This window comes from Bos javanicus, chromosome 10 (genome assembly GCF_032452875.1).
Source record: "Bos javanicus breed banteng chromosome 10, ARS-OSU_banteng_1.0, whole genome shotgun sequence".
NCBI lineage: Eukaryota > Metazoa > Chordata > Mammalia > Artiodactyla > Bovidae > Bos > Bos javanicus.
The window spans coordinates 15,427,939-15,452,166 of record NC_083877.1 but is presented as its reverse complement, the minus strand read 5'-3'; the positions used below and the strand labels follow the sequence as shown (position 1 = coordinate 15,452,166).

At 50.6% G+C, this 24,228-nt stretch overlaps 1 protein-coding gene across 4 annotated transcripts in view; it reads right to left on the bottom strand.

Annotated features, from left to right (window-relative positions):
* Positions 1-24,228, bottom strand: part of CORO2B (coronin 2B) — a 149,211-nt gene that overhangs the window by 108,254 nt on the left and 16,729 nt on the right. Inside the window, exon 2 of one of the 4 annotated variants that reach the window (XM_061430186.1) lies at positions 18,356-18,484. The exons of the other annotated variants lie outside the window; for them this stretch is intronic. Coding sequence (XP_061286170.1) covers positions 18,356-18,484 — 129 coding nt within the window. The remainder of the gene's footprint in view (positions 1-18,355; positions 18,485-24,228) is intronic. 4 annotated transcript variants of the gene reach the window in all.

Genomic DNA, 24,228 nt, shown 5'->3' with positions numbered 1-24,228 from the left:
CGGGAGCACCTAGGAAGGAAGGCTATGCATCTTCCCTCTGCTGCTGCTCCGAAACAATGGCCTCTGACTCAGGAATGGACCCATCATGGCTCAAAAAAACCCTTTCTCATTCCACAGGCATTTGCTGTGTGGCTGCCAGGTCCTCAGGTTAGGGGCTTCAGAAGAGCAAGACCCCCCTGCACCCCCAAGAGACTTCCCATCCACGGGGAATGACTGATTTTCTGTCCACTGAGATTAGGAAGGTCCATGTCAGTCCCATCCCTTGGGTGCCCGGCCACATCACAGGTGCCTCAGGGAATTACTGGCTGGCTGGAGCCAGGGTGAGCCAGAGAGCCTCTCTTAATGACCAACCAGTGAGTTCTGAACAGGCCTGGGAGCCCTGGGAGTTGGAGGGAGGGGGACCGTTCTCCTGACTGCCCTGAACTTCCAGCAGGCTATCGTTCCCCTCCCACCTTGGTCAGGAAGGCCTGCCTGGCACCCGTGACGCTCACCTCTCTGCTCTCAGAGGCCCCACTGCAGAGCTCACCTCCTGCACCCAGCACCCCCACCATCCCCTCCTCCGGCCATCCAGTGCCTGGTAAACAGGACTCTGTGGGGGGCCAAGCCCCCACCCCACCCGGCTCCCACACACAGAAGCTTTGTCTGAGCAGCTGATGCATAATACATGGGCACAGGCCTGGACCAGCCGCGGGCCCATCTTGGACAACAGGCCCGTCACTAAGAGGCTGTGAGGGGCGCAGCCAGGACACAATGTGCTCCAGTCAGAGCTAAGGGCAGCGGATAAAGGCCCACTGGGGCCCTGGAACCGGCCCCGCCCCCAGCGCACAGGGCAGGGATGGAGAAGAAGGCTGCCCTCAGAGGGCCCCGGGCGTGGGGGTGGCTGTCCTGAAATCCTCCCAGCCACTTTCCAGGGCAGCCGCATCCTTGGCTCTGAGACTTGGCTGTTTCTCCCCGTGGCCCGTGGAGAGCCACCTAGGACCCCTCCTTGTCTTGGTCGCCATGTTCCTTTTTTAAGTGGGTTTCTCTCAGGCATTGCCACTGTCAGGGTATAGCGTGCTCCTTGAGGTCTTGGGCTCCTGGATCTTGGCTGCTCCAGAGGTCCTGCACGTACCCATGCCCAAGCATCAGTGGGAAACAACCGGGGATAACAGAGGATAAGAGGGAGGCAGGATGAATCACCCGCTACTTCCTAAAAAAGGCCTTGCGCAATTTTATGTGATGAAACAGCACCCTTCCTCTTGCAGGATATTTAAGTAGGATAAATCCACATGCAGTTAGCTCTATATAAGCAGAACTGGGGAACTATATGTATATCTGCCTTAGCAATAAAGATCCGGAAGATTCCCTTTTGAACCACCATGCAAACACATTAAAGATGTGTTCAGAGGGTCTCACTAGCAGAGATGCTTATTCTAAGGCCCACTCCTAGAAATTCTGATCCAGGAGATCTAGATGAGAGCCCAGGAATCTGCATTTGAATAGGCACCTAAGAGACTCCTGTATAGGTGGGCCACAGATGACGCTTTTTAAAAAAATATATTTGTTTTATTTTTGGTTGCGTAGGGTCTTCATCACTGTGCCTGGGGTTTCTCCAGTAGAAGCAAGTGGGGGCATTGTGTTGCACGGGCTTCTCACTGCAGTGGCTTCTCTCGTTGCCGAGCACAGGTTCTAGGCACGCCAGCTTCAGCAGCTGCAGCTCACAGGCTCTCGAGCATGAGCCCAGTGGTTGTGGCACATGGACCTAGCTGCTCTGAGGCAAGTGGAGTCTTCCCAGACCAGGGATTGAATCTGTATCCCTTGCACTGGCAGGTGGAATCTTATCCACTGCACCATCAGGGAAGTCCCAGATGATACTTTATGATGAACTGGTTAATTAAAAATTATAGGTTTCAGATATGCGAATAAGTACTACCCAGGGCTGGTTCACTAAACAACCCACAACAAACTAAGTCAATAATGATAAAGTTAAACTCACAGCAATTTTCAATTAAGTAGAAACATCAGCAACTGGACAGTGGCACCAACTCGAGAGGACACCAAGGGTAAAGCATACTTACTGAGAATTTCTGGATTTCTGGCACACAGTAGGAACTTTGCTAAAAACGGCAACGGCACCAGCCATCCTTGTAAACTTTAAGGCCTCAGTAAACTCTACGGATGTACTAATTTGGATTTCCAAATACCAAATATGGCTTAATAATCCTTGTTGATACAGGAGGATACTCAGAAGCAACTTTTGGTTGCGTATTAAAACAAAAATCAATGGAATTGTGCTTCATTGGCTTGTAATTCCAAATCTGTTCTCAACCCTTCAGAGAGAGATTAGTCCCCTTGTGTTCACTTTTGGTACTTGTCAACATGCACATGTATTTGCATCAAGAGCCTCTAAGACTTGCACTAATTTCACCTACTCAGGGAGTCTGCTCGAATAAACAACGAGCCAGGTGGACACACTTCACATATCCGGAAGTTTCTGAAAAGCAGAAAGTTGCACCCACCTAATTATTCAACAATAAGAGGCTGATAACATCGAGTACGTCTGTGTTCAAATGACAGACCATCATTTTCAAGCAGAAAAAGTATGTTTTTGAAGCATATACCGTATTTTATCACTCTAATTCAATTGATTGTGGGGCTGACCATTAATTTCTGTTCTTCTGAGAAAGAAGAACATGTAGTGATAAACTATGACATGCTATCTATGAAAATATACCCCAATTTCAGAGATCACAAAATGTGCAATATCATAATCAATGAAATATAGTATAGATAACCCCATGGGGAAATGCTCTTGATATAATATAATACTAAAATAATAAATGTCAAAGGTAGGATATATTTAAATACACTTATAGTAAAAAAAGAAAGGGAAAGCAGAAGAACACAAAGAATGGTCCAGGATGAACACATATCATCTTTATCGTCTGAAAAAGGTATCATTTAAAAAAATAATTATAAGAATGAATTGGCACTGGAATGGCAATATCATGGTGAGCACAGTCACAGCCAGTTCCCACAGCCAGTCTCAGGGCTGGGCACCGTCCCTCTCGCTGAAGAAGCACCGCGGGCTTAGCTTAGTAGTTGCTCAGTACATTTTTTTGCTAACAGAAGCTTTAAAGAGCCTCTTTCATTTTCCCTCTCAGGTTATTTCCTTGGCCACTTGCAGGGTGTGGCATGGAACATGTTACTTGGCAGCCCTGTGAGTTGAAGCCAAGGGAAAGGCTGGTGTCTGAGGTCCATTTTCACTCTCATCCTATTTCTCTAATGCGGACATTCTTGACTGGCCTGAGGCCTTGCTGGCCTCCCAAACCCACCTCACAAGGGCTGAAATTCTTCGACTGGAGAGCAGAGTATCATACTCTGCAAGGTGATAAGTCATTTCAATAACTGAAATGAAAGCATCAGTTCCTGGAGCGATGGGAGCCTGAGAGAGACATAGCCTCAGGTACTGAAGATGGATATAGGATCTAGTCTGAGGCCAGGTGTCTACAAACAGAACTTAAAGGCACAGGGTGCTTGGGGAGGATGAGAGACAGGGATGGAAGAGTAGGAGGTAGTGAATGAGGGAAAACGCAGAAGGACCCATGACACCAAAGGAAAGGGCACGAAAAAGGAGACCTGGAGCCTGGCAGACAATCTTCTCCAAAGAAAATGGCAAGCAAGAGTTTCTGCCTGCCTCCCTGCAGAGCTAGGGAAAATGCTGGATCTCTACCATCTCTGGGGGATTCCCTGGTAGCTCAGCTGGTAAAGAATCCCCCTGCAATGCAGGGGGATCCTTGTTCGATTCCTGGGTTGGGAAAATCCCCTGAAGAAGGGATAGGCTACCCACTGCAGTATTCTTGGGCTTCCCTGGTGGCTCAGATGGTAAAGAATCTGTCTGCAATGTGGGATACCTGGGTTCGATCCCTGGGTTGGGAAGATCCCCTGGAGAAGAGAATGGCTACCCACAGCATTGTCGCCTAGAGAATTCCATGGACAGAGAAACCTGGCAGGCTACAGTCCACGGGGTCTCAAAGAGTCGTACATGACTGAGCAACTTCACTGCCATCTCTGGATGCCATGCCAAACTCCCTAGTTTGATTGTAGGAAATCAAAATCTAGGAATTTTGATTGTAGGAAAAAGGGAGGAAATGGAGGTGAGCAGAATGGTGTGAAGATGCCGAATTCTCACAAAGGGTCCACTTCCCCATCAGGATGTCCCTTGGTCGTGCCCATGCCCAGCAGCCCCAAGGGACCAGGCAACATGTCAGCAACAGTCAGAACGCTGAACTGGGCCCTGGGGACGAAGGTTTGAATTGTGAGTCTTTCAAGTGACCCTCAGTACACCATGTGCCCTTCAGTACTCGTTTCAGGAAAAGTAAAAGCGATCGCATGAATCAAGTGATCCTTAAGGTCCCTTCTGATTTGGACAGCTTAAGGTTCCAAAATAGATGTGACTCAGGCAAGTCATTGATTAAAATTTTTTTATTTTCTTTTTTCTCTAATAATAATAGTACATACTTAAGGTGTGATGATCTGGTATACGTAACATGATGATTTGGTATACATATACACAGTGAAATGAGTACTGTGTTCAAGCTAGTTAATTCAGTCATCTCCTCACATAGTTGTCATTGTGTGTGTGTGTGTGGTGACAGCACCCGACATCTACTTAACTCTTAGCAAACATCCAGTATTCAGCGCAGTAACTACGGTCCCCATGCTGTGCATTGGATCTCTATAGACTCATTCATTCTGTTAACCGCAAGTCTGCATCCTTTGACAAACCTCTCCCCATCTTCCCTGCCTTCCTGCCCCCTGGTAACCACCGTTTAGAGCTTTACTTATACGTATTTATTTAGATTTTTAGGATTCCACGTATAAGTGAGATTATAGTTTTTTTTTCCTGTGTCTGACTTACTTCACCGAGCATAATATCCTTCAGTTTAATCCATGTTGTTGAAAAATGGCAAGAGATTTAAAAAAATTTTTTTAATTAAAAATTTTTATTTATTTTTTGGCCATGCAGGATCTTAGTTCCCCAACCAGGGATCAAACTCACACTTAGGCTGTTTCTATATCTTGCCTATTGTAAATAATGCTTCACTGAACATAGGGGTACAGACAGCTCTTTGAGAATCTGAAGAGGATTCCGACTATATACCCAGAAGAGGAACAGCTGGATCATATGGTAGTTCTACTTTTAAATATTTGAGGAACCTCCAAACTGTTTTCCATAACGGCTGTGCCAATTTACATTCCCACCAACAGTGTACCAGGGTTTCCTTTTCTCCACTTCTGCGCCAACCTTTTGCTATTTTTTTTTTAAATAACAGCCATCCTAACAGGTCGGAGGAGGTATCTCATTGTGGCTTTGATTTGCATTTCCCCAAAGATTAGTGACAGTGAGCACCTTTTCATATGCCTGTTGGCCATTTGTGTGTTTTCTTTGGAAAAATGTCTGGTCAGATCCTTCCCCCTTTGTTTTCTGTTTCTGCCCTTTGTTTCCCCTTTGTTTCAGAAAACAACTGTTTTCTGTTGTTATTCATTGGGTTTCTGTTTTATGCTATTGAGTTGCATGAGTTCCTTTTAGACTTTGGATATTAGCTCCTGATTGGATACACGGTTTGAAAACACGTTCTCTCAATCCCCACGTTGCCTTTTCTTTTTGCTGATAGTTCCCTTTGCTGTGTAGAACTTTTCAGTTTGATATAGTCCCACTTGTTTATTTTTGTTTTTGGTGCCTCTGCTTCTGGTGTCATACCCAAAAACTCATTGCCAAGGCCAATGTCAAGGAGATTTCCCCCTATGGTTTCTTCTAGGAGGTTTATGTTTCATGTCTTACATTTAAGTCTTCACTTCACTCTGAGATGATTTTTATGTATGCTGTAAGATAAGGATCTCATTTCATTCTTTTGTATGTGGATATCTGGCTTTTCCAACACCATTTACTGAAGAGACAGTTCTTTCCCCGGTGCGATTTCTTGGCACCTTTGTAGAAAATTAGTTAATGGTGTATGCTCAAGTTTATTTCTGAGCACCAGTCACTCATTTTGATCATCCAAAAATTTCTGAACATATTATCTGTGCAAGGCACAGCATAAGGATGACAGATGCTGCAAAGCAGAATGAGAGGCCATGTTCACGGAACATTTCATACTTGTCAGGCACCCATTCTACAGACAGTGAAACTGAGGCTTAGACTTGTTAGGTCATCTGCCCAAGGTCACAGAATGATAAATAGTTGAATTGAGAGCCTAAACCAAGTTAAGCCATTCTGCCTCATCGTCCTGCTAAGAAACAGAGCTCCACTTTTGCCTTCAAAGAACTCACAGTCCAGTGCGTGTCTGAGTTAGGCAACCACAGCAATACTGAGTGGGAGACAGAACAATGCCTGACTGACCCAATGGAGAGATGAAGGGGAGTCGAGGAAAAGCTGGCATGGAGTCTGCCTGAGGCTTGACTCAGATTCCAGATTCCGAGTGTGGAACCAGGGGCGAGGGAGGGAGAGGCATTGGCATTTCGGGAAGAGGAAACAGCACAAGGGAGGATGCAGGGGACAAGCTCATGGGCCACCAGGAAAGGGCAAGGAGTCTGTTGCTGCTGGAACAAGGGAGCCTGCAGACTAGCCTGGGAAGATGGGCGGGGCCAGGCGGCAGCGGGTTTTGGATGTCAAGTTAAGGATTGGCAGTTGAAGGGGTGTGCCTGGACCTAAGCCAGCCAACCCTATCGTCAGGAGGAAAACCCAGAACTTCTGGGCAGGGTGTGGCTGGCTCATCACTTGCTTCTTAAGTCACTGGAGGCATCGGAGACCCTATCCACCCTGCAGAGCCTAGGCTCCTCCACAGGGCTTCGAGACTGCAAACTCCCTGAGGGCAGGGCCCATTTCTGACAGGTCTTCAATGCCTACCCTGTGAGAGGTGTTTCATAAATTCTCACCCAGCTCATTTTGAATAACATGTGGAATTATCACCACATCCTTTTTCTCTCCCTGTCTGAGTCTCTGGGCAGGTTTCCGACAAGAAAACTAAGGGTGGAGGGGAGAAGCTGGTTACACAATTCCAGGGCCCCCCGGGGATGGGCTCGCTGGCCAGTCTGGATGACTCATGCGGATTCCAGGCTGAAAGGGACCTCTTCACCCTCCCCCGCCCCATTCCAGCCTGTCTGCCATCATTGCCAGTGACGAGGCCCCAGAGGCCTATCCACAGGCGTGCGGGGAAAATCCGGTCCCATGTCCTTGCTGGCTGACCCCAGCTCACCCCGGGTGGCTAGCACAGCAGTCTGCCATCAGTAGCTGTTATGCCTTTGATTAAGTCACAAAGAGGCTCTGGGGGAAAAACACAGCAAGGGGGCAAAGGACCAGGAGAACAGGCCTGGCACTGGGAGGAGCTGGGAGGCCAGCAGCAAAGAGAAGAGGGAGACCCCAGTGACCTCCTCCACTCAGGAAACCTTCCACCAAAGACAACTCGGCAGACACCCATGGGAGGCAAGGCCCAGCCCCAGGGTTCTCCTCTGGTTCAGCCTCTCATCACCTCCTGCCTAGACGCTTGGTATGGACGACAAACGGACTCCCTGAACTGGTACTTACATAGCCTCACCTCCTCTTAAATGTGGACCCTGGTGGGAATTCCCTGGGGGTCCAGTGGTTAAGATTCCATACTTTCACTGCCAAGGGTACGGGTTCAAACCCTGGTTGGAGAACTAAGATCCCATAAGTCTTTTGGGGGGGGCATGGCCCCCCAAAAAAGAAAAACAACAACAACAAAAAGCAACAAAAATAAAATAATATGGACCCTGCTGGGAAAAAGAAGAAAGATCACTCCTAATGGCAGGGTGTGACCCAGTCTACCAGATCCTCTTTCCCCTCCACCCCAAGGGCTCTAGACAGGAAGCACCCAAGGACAAAGGCAGGTTCTCTCTCTCTCTTTATATATATGTGTGTGTATATATATATCTATATAGATATATAGATATTGGAGAAGGCAATGGCACCCCACTCCAGTACTCTTGCCTGGAAAATCCCATGGACAGAGGAGCCTGGTAGGCTGCAGTCCATGGGGTCGCTGAGGGTCGGACACGACTGAGCGACTTCACTTTCACTTTTCACTTTCGCGCATTGGAAAAGGAAAGGGCAACCCACTCCAGTGTTCTTGCCTGGAGAATCCCAGGGACGGGGGAGCCTGGTGGGGTCGCACAGAGTCAGACATGACTGAAGTGACTTAGCAGCATATAATCATATATATGTTTACTTATTTGGGTGTCTCAGGTCTTAGCTGTGGCATGCCGGATCGTTGTTGCATCATGAGGGATCTTTTGTTGCGGCTCACAGGCTCTCTAGCTGTGGCCTCTTGGTTCAGTACTTGCAGTGGGGGAGCACACAGGCTTAGCTGCTCCGTGGCATGTGGGGTCTTAGTTCCCAACCAGGGACTGAACTTGAGTCCCCCATGATGCACAGCAGATTCTTAACCACTGGACCACCAGGTTCCTTTGACACAGCAAATATGCCCCTGCAGGGCAGCTGCATTCCTGGTCCCAACAAGGCCCCATACTCAGGTCGCACTTGTTATCATGAGTTCCCATGTCCTGTCTGCTGGGCCAAATCCCAGCCATCCCCAAGGCCCAGTCCACACGTGCTTCTCCTTGAGCCCTGCCCTGCTTCCCCGGTGCCCTGTGCTTTGACCCGGGGGCCCTAGGGACTTCCAAATGCATTGGCTGCCATCGAAGGTCAGCTTCCTCTCGCTGCCCGTGGAACACAGGGTCTGAGTCTGAGTTCTCTCTCTGTGTGTCTGACATCGAGTAGAAGTTTTAGTAAATACATGTTGGGTTTCAATGGATACTTGTTGGAATACTTGCTGAATGGACAGATGGAGAGCTGGAAGAGTGGACACCGCGGGAGGCAGATGATGAAGATGATGACAATGATAAAGAATTCCAAGTCCCCTCATGGAGCTCCATCACTCTGCTGGTGGGAAGCCTGAGAAAGGGCATTTAGGAGTCCAGCTGGAGAGGGGCAGGGAACAAAGCCTTGAGGCTCCAACCATTCAGGATTCAAGAATGCTGGTTCCAGGGGGTGGTCCCTCCTTTGGAGAGGAGGGGCTGGGAAGAAGAGGCAAGGGCATTCCCTGACCCATGGTTCTCACATCATTCTGCAACAAATCCCTGCAGTGCACAGGAAGCCAAATTCTTGAAAAACAGAAATGCACCCCCCAGAAATGCACACACACACACACACAAAGGGGGAGACAGCTGGGCCCCTTGCCAATCAGTAGGTGAGCCTGACCAGGGGAGTTGTCCTGCAGGCCGCATTCTTCCAGGGAACCTGAGGGGAGGGGAGGGAGCACCTGCCTTGCTGGCCCTTTTCCCAGAGGCCTGGACACCGTGACCACCACCCTCTGGTCTGGCCGTGGGCAGCCAGCCACAGGAAGCCAAACACTGATCACTTTACTATGGGCACTGCTCAGCCTCTGACTTCCAGCCTTTGGCCTGTTGTGGCCCTGCTGAGGCCACCAGGTCCAGTTTCAGTTGTCCCAGTCCAAGGGACACTCGCCCAACGTAAGCGTGGTGAATCCCCTCCCAAGGCTGGCAGCTCAGTCTACAAACCCTCTGTTGAGGTTGCACTCTAGTAGCTGCAGCTGAGCCAAAGAGTGGCAGTCAGGCACATAAGAGTCCTCCCTCCAAAGCCCCTGCTCTATGGGGTCCTATGTCTGAGAGCACTGGACTTTGACCGAAATAGGATACATGCCCTGAGGCCTCAGGGAAGATGGGGACATGGACACAGGATGGCAACTGTTCCTTCAGACCTAGTCTCAGCCACCTTAAACAGGGACTGGAAGTGACTAATCTAGAAAAGCATTTTGTGAAAAGGACTTCGTGGTGGTCCCCTGTCCCCTCCCCTTGAATCTGGTATGGAAGTGACACTACATGACTTCTGAGGCTAGATCCTAAGCTGTCATGACCTTCTGCCTTACTTGCTGGAACACTTGCTCCTGGAGCCCTGAGTCATCATAGAAGAAATGTGGCTACTCAGGCTGCCATGCGAGGAAGGCCAAGCCACGTGGAGATGTCCTATGTAAATGCTTTCATCCACAGTTCCTGCTGGGCCCAGCCTTTATGTCACCCCAGTCCAGGCACCAGATCTGAGAATGAAGAAACCTCCAGATGATTCCAGCCCCAGCTCCAGGTGTTCAAGTCACCCCGAGTCATTTGTGGTTTCCTAGTAGAGACCCTAGACACTGTAGAACGCAGATGCACTGTCCCTCCGTGCCCTGTCTGGATGCTGACCAACAGAATCCATGCAGCCCCCTTGCTAAACCCTCCACCTACTCTAAAAGCCCAATGTCTGTCTCTACCCTGGAGAGCCAGGGAGGAACTTGGGAGCTCCAGGATGCTTGTGACAGGCTCCTTTTTGTAGCACCCTCCATCATGGGACTCCCTTTCTGCAGCTCTGAATCAATCCACAGTGAGTGGAGGATGTACTGAGCACTATAAAGAATCCTTCTTATGCCCATAGCTCCTGGAAGCATCTTCCATGCCTACCCCCCACGCTCAAGAAAACTGTTCTCTATCTAGAGCTATCAGAGACTGACCAGACATATTGGAGAAAACGGAACCCCATCTTCATTTATGCTCTGGATTTTTCTAGTCTGTTTCAGTTTCAAGTACTCTGACCCACTATATCCATGAGCTATCAAAGGATTTCCACACTTTTAGTGTGTCTATATCCGAAGCTGCAGTTTCTACATGGCCTCTTCCACTCAGAAGCAGCTCAAAAATCTTGCAGACTGTGTGCCAGAATTTGGGGTGTGGAAAACGTTTACTTTAAGGAAAGCTACTGATCAACAACTGCTTTGTTCAGTTCAACAGAACATGCTGACAGCCTGCAAAGCCCTGTGCTGGGCACTGTGGGGCCCATCTACACAGTTCTAGATACAGGAATCCCAGAGCTGGAAGGGCCTCGTCCACACTGCCCAATGCAGAGCCCAAAGCCTCCTCACTCTGGCTCTCTGGAGGGCAGTTGGGACAGGTGACCAGTCCCTCCTCCTTGATCCTCCCTTGGCCACACCTCCTCGGTCACTCGAAGCCGTTTCCCCTCCTCAGTCTCAGCCATAGAGAGCCTGGGGCTAAAACAAGTCACTTCTATTTTTACCCAGCCCCCACCCTCCGTGGGAATGACTCAGGGTGCTTGGAGTAAATGCCGATGGGCCACCACCTCAGAGATTCTGACTCACTGACCTGCAGGGACGTGCAAGGGACTCCAATGGTACTCACAGGTGTGACCCGCTGCCTCTACTCTTCCCCGCCTGAGGTCATCCAAACTCAGGCATTTAAATACCATCTGTAGGACTTTGCTGGTGGTCCAGTGGTTAAGAATTCATTTGCCAATGCAGGGGACTTGGGTTCAATCCCTGGTCCAGGAAGACCCCACATGCCTCGGGGCAACTAAGCCTGAGCACCACAACTAATGAGCCGACCTGCAGCAACTACTGAAGCCCAGGTGCCCTGGAGCCTGCACTCCGCAACAAGCGAAGCCACTGCAACGAGAAGCCTGAGCACCGCCCCAATAGCGTAGCCCAGGCTCACTGCCACCAGAGAAAGCCCGCGTGCAGCTGAGAATAAATAAATATCATCTACATTGATGGCTCTGAAATTTCCACCTGACATCGTTCCTAAGCTTCGGACCCTTCCCTTTAGATTCTCAAAGACACCTCTGACCTAATACCTTGGGACCCAACTACTGATTTCTCCCCATCCCAGGCTGCTCAGCCACCAGTGACTCCCAGTCAATGGAACTTTCATTCCACAAGCCTAAGAGCCATCAGTGAATCCCTCCTCTGTCCCTCAGCCCACCTGGAGGTCCTGTCAATTCTCTCTTCCCTTTTCAGTCTCAGAGTACCTGCATTTTCCAAAGAACCTTTACACAGTTATAGCCCTGGAGTGCATAAAACTTTGTATCCAGCCCTCTTCACTTAGTAGAAACAACTTCCCACATGCAGAGCATCGGGTATTACAGTTTTTAATGGCTGCAGAATGCTCCATCAAATAAATGCTGCTTAATTTACTTAGCCAGTCTCATATTGTAAAGCCTTTATTTTGCTCCCAATTTTTGGTTATAAATAATGTTGTGATGAGCATCTTGAGGCACAGAGCCTGTCCCCGACTCTGGATTATTTCCTTTGGACAGATTCCCAGAAGTGGGATTACTAGGTCACAGGATATGGACATTTTTATGGCCTGTGAAGCACATTGCCAAATTGCTCTCCAAAAGGGTGACAGTACTTTTATGCGTCTTTGATGATGGCATGTACAAATTGGAATATGCCACCAAAGACCCAGGACAGTCCTGGCAGCTGGGAGTCTGGAGTTCTTCTTTTTTTTCAAAGACTTCTTAAAAGGTTGCTTAATTTTCTCCTAATTATCAAAGTAATAAATACACAGTGTATGGGTGCTGAGTCAATTCGGTTGTGTCTGACTCTCTGCAGCTCTTTGGATTGTAGCCCACCAGGCTCCCCTGTCCATGGGATTCTCCAGGCAATAATCCTGGAGTGGGTTGCTATGCCCTCCTCCAGAGGATCTTCCCAACCCAGGGATCAAACCCACGTCTCTTATGTCTCCTGCATTAGCAGGCGGGTTCTTTACCACTAGCCCCAGCTGGGAAGCCCGTAATACCTAGCACACAAAGGCAAAGACAGAAATGTATAATCAGATAAAAGTACCTCTAATTCCACCTTTCCAAAGGGTCTCAGGAGATATGACTTTTGATTGTAGGATGATGAATTTGGGCTGAATTTACACATAAGTGAGGTGGCTGCTCTTTCTTAGTTAATGAGTTAATCTATAAACTCGGCTGCACCAGGTCTTTGTTGCTAGGCAGGTTTTCTCTGGTTGCAGTGAGTGAGGGCTACTCTCCAGTTGTGGTGTGTGGGCATCTCATTGCGGTGGCCTCTCTTGTTGCAGAGCACGGGTTCTAGGGCACGAGGGCTCAGAAGTTGCAGCACGCGGGATCTTCCGGGACCAGGGATTGAACCCGTGTCCCCTGCATCGACAGGTGAATTCTTAACCAATGAACCACCAGGGATGTCCGATGTGGTTTTTTTAAATCATGGCTTTAAAGAGAGAGGGCCCTGGCCTTTCTGGAGTAGTCTGCTGGGAAGGACATTAACATATTCTTGCCACACTGTTAAGTGTAATCACCACTTTTTAAACAACAATAACAAAAAATTAGTTTTTTTACATTCCCGGTGTGAAATCCTGCTTGGGGCAGGCTAGGGATACCGTCAGCAAAGGCATGTCTTTGCCCTCCAGTGACAGGGTCCGCCTCTTGAGTCACATCCAGAGTCATTCAGACACAAGCTTGGTCCTTTCCAGGTGGGGAAGATGGCTCTGGGGTTGAGGGGGAGGCTGGCTATGAAGTGTCAAACTGATTTCCTGACCTTAAGAGCTGGTACTGAAAGTTGCTCTCAAGGAGGTCCTAGAACATTCTGAACAATGGCTGGAGCCCCGGAACACGAGTTGAGAGAAGGGAGACCCCAGAGTGACAGCAATGACAAAACTGCAAAGAGGAAGAGGGACAGCTCGTGTTTGTTACTATACGCCACGCTTGGGGTTAAGTGCTTTACACACGTAAAATAAACGTAATGCTCACAATGTCACTTGTACAATAAGGAATTACAACAGTTAACTACTTTTTTTTTTTTTTGGTATGGACAATTTTTAAAGTCTTTATTGAATTTGTTACAATATTGTTTCTGTTTTATGTCTTGGTTTTTAAGGCCTCAAAGCATGTGGGATCTTAGCTCCTCGACCAGGGATCAAACCCGAACCCCCTGATTGCAGGGCAAAGTCTTAACCACTGAACCCCTAGGGAAGTTCCAACAGTAACTACTATTATTATCTTCCTTTACAGATAAGACACTGGGGGATGAGAATGTGTTCAGGACCCCAGCAGTCTGATTCCACAGTCTGGGCTGTCACTCCACATCTCCTGGTGCACATGTTCCAGGATAAGTCTCCCAAGGAGACCAGCTGCCCCCAGGATTCTGCGAGGGAGAAGTCCTCCCCCTGCCCTGTTCAGCTTGACCCCCCAACTCAGACACAGTGTCCCCACTGTATCAGGTGCTAAGGCTATATCCCAAGAGAAGACTGGATGGTTCAACAGCCTCCTAGTTCTGCAGGCTGGAAGTCCAGGATCAAGGTGCCAGTGGGGTTGGTTTCTGGCGAGAGCTCTCTTCCTGGCTTGCAGACGGTCGCCTTCCCACTGCTTGCCACACACTTGGTGTCTCCTCCTCTTCTTATAAGGGCGTCAGTCCTAAGGATTAGGATCCCACCCTTACTACCTGTTGTTATTGTTGTTCAGTCACTAAGTTGTGTCTGACTCTTTGCAACCCTATGAACTGAAACACTCCAGACTTTTAACCCTAATAACCTCTTTCAAGGCACTATCTCCAAATTTGGTTACGGCTTTAACATATGCATTGCGGGGAGCAGCACAATCAGTTCATAATACCTCACTGTCCTGAGAAACAGACTCCTGACATCTTCCAGATGACCCTGCACTGCCCCGCAGCTCATCCTCCATGCAGGCTCTGCTGTCGTCACACCTCATGTTACCATTGTCAATGAGCAAGCTTTTCCTGACTAGCTTATGATTATGTGGAGGTTGGAGGCAACCTTTACTCACCTGTGCCCACCACCCCATTCATTCATCCAACTCATGCATTCACTCTGTCATCCACCAACTAGTTTAGGAATCACACACTAGGAGCCAGGCCCTGTGTTAGCCCTGGGATTTCAATGGCGCACAGGATACAGTGACAACTCTGCATTCTAATAAGGCCAACCTTCCCACTTCCCCACTGTACTCCCCAACCCCAGGCCGTCTGACAGCTCTCACCTCCTGTCCCAAACCCAGCCTGGGCAGGGATTCCTTAACACCTTCCTGCTCAGAGGAAACAGATGGTGTTAATCCAATGGGACAGCCAGCTGTTTCTAGGCAAGGGATCGCAAAGCTGTGTGTTACCTCCCAGAAAATAAAATTATGCATATCCCAACAAGGAAAACAAATGTGTGCTTGCGAGACTTGTACAAGCAGTCCCTTTTGCCCGCAAAACAGGTTTGCTTCCATGAAGACTTTCTATTAGAAAACAGAAAGGAACTGCTTCTTGATGTTCTCAGAGAGGGAGAAGGTGGGCTTTGCTTACCTCACCAAATCTCCCTTCACTGAAGTAGAGAACCATGAAACTCATAGCCACCATCGTTTCCCTAGCAGGGGCAAAGGAGGGGAAACCTCAGCAGACACAACATGGTGGGACGCCCACCAACCGGGGCTATCAGAGCCCTGGGAACTGTGGAGGTGACAGCTGGATCCTATTTAACTCGGTACATGAGAGGGATCTGGGTTTGATCCCTGGGTTGGGAAGATCCCGTGGAGAAGGAACTGGCAATCAACTCCAGTATTTTGGCTGGGAAATCCCAAGGACAGAGGAGCCTGGAGGGTTATAGTCCATGGGGTCACAAGAATTGGACACGACTTAGCAACTAAACCACCACCGTAATGGCAAAGAATCTGAAAAAAAAAAAAAATTTATGTATAATGGAATCACTCTGCTGAATACTGGAAACACTGTAAATCAACTATACACCAATACATCAATTAAAAATAGAGACCATCCAAGTACAACGCATTGTGTGCCTGGGGTCAGACCCTAATTTGGGCCAAATACCCCAATTACTCCAACACTCTCCTTCCCTTCCCTTTTTCCCTTCCACAGCACCAAGTGGCCTTAAATGAAAAAAAAAAAAAAAACCTGAAACTATTTTAATTTTTTAATCACACACACAAAAATGCTTGCCAGAGTGGCCTTTGTAAAATCTAAACCTGATATCTTTCTCTTGCACAGTGCACATTCGCTCCCTGCCCTCAAATCAAGGCCATGGTCCTTGCAAATTGGATTCTGATGGCCTCCTTGGCTTTGGTCCCACCATGACACACTTATGGCCTCACCATGCTCAATTTCTTTCTGTTCCACAAAGCCTTTGCTTCTCTCTTCCGGGCCTTTGCACAGGCCCTGCCGCTGTTAACTTTGGTTATTCTTCCTAACTGTCTGCTTGGCCAAGTCCTCTTCCTCCTGGCCTCTGCTTCAGTGCCCTCGAAGTCCCCTGGGCTGCATTAGTTGCTCCTCCCCGGGGTGCCTAACCCCCAACCCATGTGCTACCCTCCTCCTGTAATAGCTGCCCCACCCCCACATCACCCTTGGCTGTAAGCTTCATGCAGACCTGGGCCTCTACCACATTCACCACTTCATCCTCAGGACCTTCTCAAAGGCAGCACCCAGGCAGAGCTCAGGGGGTGCTGCCTGAATGAAAGGGTCCAGTGAGAGGTGGACCCCTCAACCCCTCAGTGCCCACCCTCCCCACCCAGTCACCGAGGCCAGGGCCTGTGTCTCATCCACTTCTGCATGTCCAGGGCCTGCCACAGGGGCTGGCACACAGCAGATGCTCAAGAATGTCTGCTGCACTGAGGGGAGTGGATATGGAGGAGCGAAGAGAAAACTCAGCCTTCTGGATAGATGCTCAGATCTCTTCTGCTGTTGGCCAGCTGTCCACACACCCACATACCTGCACACCACCCCAATCTCCTCAATGGAGACCCACACATCACGAGTGCCACTGCCTTACAGGCTGGCTGGGAGGTGTCCTGTCCCTTTTAATTAAAAGTCAGACCGGCAGCCTCCTCCCTACTCATTCTTCTCTCTCCAGGTCATTTCTGAAGACTGAGAATCAGCAGGACAACTGAGAAGGAGGTGGGGTAGATGTGGAGAAATTGCTGGGTTTGCATCTCTGCCTTCCAACCCTCCTCCCACATAAAACAACTTTCCTGTGGGTGACCAGGCCCAGAGATGGCAGTGCCAGGGGCCTAGGGGCTGAGGGCCAGGCCAGGGCTGTCCCTTGTTACTCTTTTCATTTCCTCAAGTCTTCTTTCCTTTTCCACTCCTTCCCCCACAGGCCCAGTTTTAGGGGATCCCCTTCCTTCCTGCTCAGGTGGGGAAGGCAAAGTGCCTGGCCTGGGGCCACTACCCACAGTTATAGAGGCAGGAGGGTCTCCGATGGTCCTGGGAGCCACATCAACAGAGAAGCTCCCCGATCTGAGCCCTGGGGTGGGATTGAAGGTAGAAAAGGCTGCTAGCAAAGACTCCTTTCTCCTTTAAGCTGAGCTTCCTCCAAAGAGGAAGGTGGGTGGGGGCTTACTGTGTTAGAGGAGCTTGTCACCTGGCATGAAGCAAAGCTGGTATGTACTTGGCTAAGTCCACTTCTGGGCCCAGCCTCCCAGAGGCACAAACCAAGCACAGTGGCACAACAGGGCTGGGAGAGAGGCAGACATTCCAGGAAGCCCTCGTGGAGGAGGTGGCATTTGAGTCAGGCCTCCAAAAAAAAATGTAACCTCCACATTTTAGAAAGATTTGCAAAGCAAACAGCACTTAAACCACTGGAATTATGTGCGTGTGTGTGTTTTAGATGAAAGGTATTTGTTTGTCAGGGAAGGGAAACCCCTGGCCTGTAATGAGGCTGTAGGATCATGTGTGAGTATATTTTATCCCTGCAGCACTGGGAGGAATTATGGACCACATCACAGGGCGCTGGGCGGCTCCTGCAGAGGCTGCTTCCATCACCTCTCCTCAGCCCAGGTCCTTTCTGGAGGGGCCCCTGCCAAGCAGCAGGGACAGTAGCAATCCACACAGAGAGGAGGGAGGGGGACCCTTGAGCCAGTCTCCAAGGATGCAGTTCATTAGGACGCATCCTCTGTTGCCATGGTGATCCCCAGCCCACAGAGCCAAGCTAATAGTTCCTGGATTCACTCAGGCCTTGAGCACAATTAGACAAGATGAATTTTCGAGTTGGAGTATAATGAGACCCGGACGTCCGGAAAGCATATGGCAGCCTCCCAGGGGACAGCGGAGCCCCGGGAGAGCACACTCCTGTCACAAGGTCACCAGGCCATTGCCTCTCTTGGGCAGGAGGTCTGGGAGGCATTGGGGAGCACTTCCCTTCCTTTAGAATTCTTCAAGGACAGCACAGCCTCTGTCTGAGCAGCACTGGGGGATGGGAGAAGGGAAAAATAAGCTTTCCGTATCTGTCCCCAGCCCTTCAGGGGACAGGTTTGGGAGGCTTTATTCTGCATCCTCTGATAAATTTGCCAACAAACACATCTCACATGGCTGCAGCTGTGCTGTACGCACAGAATAGACCCTCGTATTCATGCAAAAACATAAGATATGTCATTCAAAATTCTCTACTGGAACATACATGGGGCCAGCACGAGAAACACATCATGGGGTTTGGGGCACCACATGCTACTCCTCACTCAGGGCACAGGGCTTACCCTCTGGCAGGGGAGACAGGTGTGTTCAGCCAGAACCATTTCAACACAGCAGTGACATGAGAAGGATGGAGTCTGGAGTGAGGAGAGATCAGAGAAGGCTTCCTGGAGTAGGTGACATTTTGGCTGGGCCTTGAAAGCAGGGATCAAGAGATCTTTTGAGTAGAGACAAAGCAGAAAAGCACAAGTTGAGTTTGGGGCAGCTAGCAGACCAGAGTGGCTGGAGGGCAGGGTCAGGGCAGGGGGAAGCTTGATAGGACCCCACTCCATGCTCCCCTAATCCAGCCCCAGGCCCTCTTTGGGCCTGAACCGAGGACAGGCTCCCAGCGAGGCAGCCCAGGTTTCATCCCTATCAGCTTTCCTCTAGCAGCATCATCACCCTTCCAGGCCATCAGAAGTTTTGGTCAGAATCAAAACTCTTTTCTGACAAGTGTCCTGCACAAACCCCTCAGTGTTCTAAACACAGGCCAGCCCCTTGGTGCCCAGCAAAGAGAAAGGAAGAGAGAGGGGAGAGTTATGGTTTGCTGTAGGATCAGAAGTAGGGAGGAAGGATTTGGGGAGAGAAGACAGCTGCAGAGAGAGGCAACCTGGGTGTGGCAGGCTCGGGTGTGGCAGGCTCCGGGGAGGAATGCTTACCAGGGACTTTCTCTCTAGGGTACCAAGCTCCCCAGGATTCTTAAAGGTTCAGGCTTTTTAGAAGGCAGGGCTACTCTCCTGAGAAAGTAGGAACTTTCTCTAATACAGCTCTCCTGGATCACCACCTTTGGATCAATATTTTTCCCAGGAGGTTGCTATTAGCAAAAATCACTGACCCTGCATGATAAAGAAGCAGAGATGAAAAAGCTTCCTGTTGGTTCTCTGTCTCTCTCCTCCAACCCCACTTCCAATCTCTCTGGCCAGGAACCCAGCTCAGTTCCCCAATTCTGGCTGGCTGCCACACCTCTTCTCCCGGGGCTGCCCATAGAGCCCAAAGCACTGAACTTCAGCCTCTGAGAGATCTGATTTTCTAAATCCGAAAATGCTGTCCAAGCCAAGGCTGGTGAACAAGGGAGATGGTCTGGTTGAGGGGGGCTGGACCTGGGACACAGAACTGCTGACCGGAGCGGCCTCCTCCTGGGTTTCTCAGGCACCCCTGCTCCCCTACTGACTTCCACCTCTTAGGAGCCTCCAGGGACTCAACAAGCTCCAAAACCTCACCTCGAGTCCTGTCTCCCCTCCAGCCCTCACTGTTCCACTTGGCCGGCTCAGGCCTCTTGCTTGGACCATCACAACGGCCCCCAAGGGTCTTGGGCCCCCAGGGGAGGAGCAGGGACCGCGTCAGAGCCGGGACGGAATGTTGGCCCGTGCCCCTCTGTCCTAGGTCACCTCAGTGACTCTAGAGAGGCCTCTGTGTTCCATAGCAACGAAAGGGCTTTTTGTTTGGTCCTTTTTTTAAATGGGACGGAAACAATTCAGGGAGAAGCTATTGGTAAAATGCAATGCTTCTGAGGGACTAAAGAGCCAGGCAGTTAGAGGCATGGGCTCCGGGCTGCATGAAGGTTGGGACAGAATCTTGGCTCTGTCTCGGTTTACAAGTGTGTGATCTTGGGCATATTACTTAACCCCTCTGGGCTTCAGTATCTTCATCCACAAAATGGACATAACAGTAGCACCTGCCCCCCGCCCCCATCCCTGTGCCTCACAGACGGTTGAGAGGATGACATAATATGCATGTAAAACAGCACAGTCCCTGGATCGTGGTTGGCACTAAGCAAACACCTCTCCTTAGTATTTTGTTACTGGTGACCTCCAGTCCTACAGCATCTCCCTTGCCACTCAAACCTGGGCCAGCCCAGAACAGACATGCCCAGCAGCCAGTAGAGCATCAGTACCACTTTGCTTGGTCGTTCCTCCTTGACCCGGGAAGGCAGGGCCTCTTAACTGCTCTTTGGTTTTACTTAATTTGAAGTGAGCTGTACACCAATTCCCCACAGGAAAAAATAAATATGCTTCTGCTCAAAATACTAATGAGGTTGGAGGCAAGGTGAGGCTGGCAGGGGAGGGTGGCCTCTGAGGACTTCCGCCAAGTCCTGCAGGCCCCTCGGGAGGATGCGGCCCACTTTGGAGCACCCTTGAGAAGTCAGGGGCGATGGGAAGCTCTGGTTTCGCTTCACAAGCCCCAGATCAAGGCTAAGCTAGCTCAGGGACCCAGGGGAGGGGTGTGGGAAGCCCACCGCGGTGATGCCCATGGATTTGTGATCCAGCACTTCTCTGGGGGCACTTTAGGAACAACCTGGCTGTCTTCCTCTCCTCATAACCAGCCCCCAAGGCCTGGAGATTCCTCTTCCCATTCCCACTGTCTCTGCCCCGGTTCAGACCCTCACCATTGCCCAGACTTCAGCCTTTCCCCGTCCTGCCCGTCCTCCCCTGAGTGGTCACGCTCATTTAGTCAGTCAACAAACAGTGAGCAGGAAGCCCGTGCCAGCAAGAGGGAGGCAGGAGGACTCGGGGGGACCCAGGCCCAGCTTCACCCTCCTTTCTGACCTCCCCCCTCACACTTCCCTAGACAAAAGCCTCACAGCTATGCCTTGAGTGGAAGAAGGCAATGGCACCCCACTCCAGTACTCTTGCCTGGAAAATCCCATGGACGGAGGAGCCTGGTAGGCTGCAGTCCATGGGGTCGCTGAGTCAGACACGACTGAGCGACTTCACTTTCACTTTTCACTTTTATGCATTGGAGAAGGAAATGGCAACCCACTCCAGTGTTCTTGCCTGGAGAATCCCAGGGACGGCAGGGCCTGGTGGGCTGCCGTCTATGGGGTCACACAGAGTCGGACACGACTGAAGCGACTTAGCAGCAGCAGCAGCATGCCTTGAGTGGAGGGCAGCCCCTCCTCAGAGCCTGTGCTGTGCTTAGTCGATCAGGCGTGTCCAACTCTTTGAGACCTCAAGGACTATCGCCTGCCAGGTTTCTCTGTCCAGAGGGATTCTCCAGGCAAGAATACAGGAGTGGGTTGCATGCCCTCCTCCAGGGAATCTTCCCAACCCAAGGATCGAACCCATGTCTCCCGCATTGCAGGTGGATTCTTTACCATCTGAGCCACGAGAGAAGCCCCCTCAGAGCCTAGGAACTTTCTGTTCTCTCAGCCAGAAAGATCTTCCCAGATTCCACGTGGCTCCTCCTCCCCTCCTTCCACCCTGGGCCCTCATGTCCCCTTTGCAGAGCTGCTCTGTCTAAAGCAGTCCCTCCCATCGCTCTGCCCCCTGACCCCACTGCACTTTTCTTCATAGCATTTCCTACCACCTGACACCCTAATATCTGTGTATTTGTGTTCTGTCCTGTGTCCCCGCCCTCCAGGGCCAGTGCCCTGAGGGCAGGGATGTTTTTCAGTTTCGATCACCTATGTGGATGTGTCCCACCATCTAGAACGGTGGCTGGCACAGTACGTGCTTAATGGATGTTTACTGTTGTGGAATCTAAGCACCTGATCACGTCTCTTTCCCATATGCAACTCATGCACAACTCACCATGGCCTCCAGCTTTGCCTCCCCTCCCCACCTTCCCAGCTCCTGACCCTCCATGCTCCAACCTCCCTGGACAACCCGGAAGCTCTCGAACATCTCATCTCAGGAGTGAGCCTGCCTTGTTTGTATTCATGCTGCGTCTCCTCTCCTCCACCCTTTCCCAAATCCTACTCAACCTTCAAAGTCAGACTCACACACCACCTCCCCTCAGAAGCCTTGTTCAGTCTCCCAGGGCTCTGTGGCTTTCAGGACCTGCTTTCAGCACTGCCCCATGCCCTCCTTCAGTGTCTGTGTCTGCCTCCCAGGCAGAAGTCAACTTCCTTAAAGGCTGGGGAGATGGGTCCCTTCTGTGCATCCCCAGCCCACACAGTGCCTGGCATGATCAGGTGCTTAGCGGATGGTCATTTGTATTAAGATTCAGATCGTTCTAATGATAAGAACTGTTATTAACTACTATCTCTTTACAAGGTCCACCATGGGAGACAGAACAACAAGCCAGCCCCAGAGCTGAGAACAGAAGCCCAGCCTCAGGGGCCAAACTAAGGGCAGGGATCCAGGTTCCCTGAGTGTGGACAGCAGATAATCTGAGGCCAGCCACGAGGCTCGGGCATGGAGCCACAGACTTCCACATCTGAAGACAAGGCTGGTCCCACTGTCAGGAGGAATTGCTGCCTGCAACTCCCAGGGGATGTAAACCGGACACCCCCGTCCCTTTCCTGGGAGGAAATCCTGCCAGCATTCTCAGGGACATGGGACAGCAGGGCTGATCTGAGGAGGAAGGGGGGAGGGGGCCAAAGGATGGGCCTGGGTCCTAGAGCCCTCCCGCTAGCCTGACCCCATGGGCCACAGCTGAGGCCACCAACGGCCCTCAGTCCTGCTCCTGGCCAGCTCTCTGGCCTGGAACACTGAATAGCTGGGACTTTTGCACAGCACAATGCTCCCTATACCCCTTTCTACCTCTTCACTGCTTCAGAGCAAGCCCACTCCACAGCTCAGCTGACTCTCCAAACACTGTCAAGGGCCAAATAGGATTGATACCCCCAGAGAGGTTAAGCAACTTGCATAAGGTCACACAGCATGTTGAGGCAAAGCCCAGAATAAAAACTAGGCTGAGATTTCAGCCGTTATTTGGAGTCACCAGGAAAGCAAGTGCTGAAGGGCTTTCTTGGGCTGGAGGCAGGAGGTTGAGAGGGCTTCATCACCTCCAGAAATCCTATCCCACCTTCTTTTGCAAGTACACAGTCTGGCTTCAAACCCCAAGAAATTCCATCTCTGCTCACTGGTTCTCAGACTCGGGATGTGGCCTATTCCCCGTGACTTCTTCCCTGGAGGATGCATTAAACAAACAGAGACCCTTTCTCATTTTTCTCCATAAATATTTCAGGAGACTTAAGAAACAAACAGATCTGTGTTTGATCTCCTGGCTACTCAGAAATTGGGGCTCCTCTATCCCAGGCAGGACCGTCAAACCATCCCCAGGGATTACAGTGTCCACCAGGCCGTGGGGAAGGCAAGATGGTGGGGACAGCCACCTTCCTACAGTCTCCAGGCTCACCTGGGTCAGGGAACCTGATGGGAGCTGGGGCGCAGAGCCCAGTTTTTACCAGAAATGCCTCTCCCCTCGCTGTCTGCCATTCCTAGAAATTCTTCCCCTCGCGTTTGCCATTCCTTTGCTCAGAATCTGTTATTTTGGGGGACACTTCAATCACTGCTGCCCAAGACCACACCACAGGGGACATGGGGTTCCACACAGACAGGCACCACCTACGGGGACGGGGACGCAGAGCCTCTCAGAGCAGGTGAACCACAGTCCAGCTGGAGACCTCGGCAGCTTAGCAGGCCAGTTTCCCCTTAAGACTTCCCTAAAGTCCTTTTGTTTATTGATTCAAATGTTCATGGAGGACATTATTCTTGGACCCAGAACATTCAGCGGCTCCCCATTGCTGACAGGATTCTGACTTCTCAGACTGTCATTTCCCGTGCTTCCCAGCCCCCCGACCCGAGTCTCTGCACTCCAGTTGAGCTGGCTCCTCCTTTTCCCCCACGAGTCTCTCCCTCTCCTAAACGCTGTTCTGCCTGTGCCTTTTCTCCCCTCTCGTCCTCTTCTCTTGCCCTTCTCAGGGTGGTGCACGTGCCAACTCCTCCGTGAAGCCCTTCTGGATCATCCCACCGCACAGTGACCCCGCCACTCCCCCGAGCTCCATCGTGGTTCGCTGCCCACACTGCCTCCCCAGGGACAGCTCCTGTGACACGCTCACGTGTGAGGGCTTATCATTTCAATTCAGTTACAAGTGTCTACAGAGCCAGGCTCTAGCTTCTGTTTCAGCCAGGGGTCTGAGGATGAGAGCTGAATCTGGATAGGTCTCCTCCAG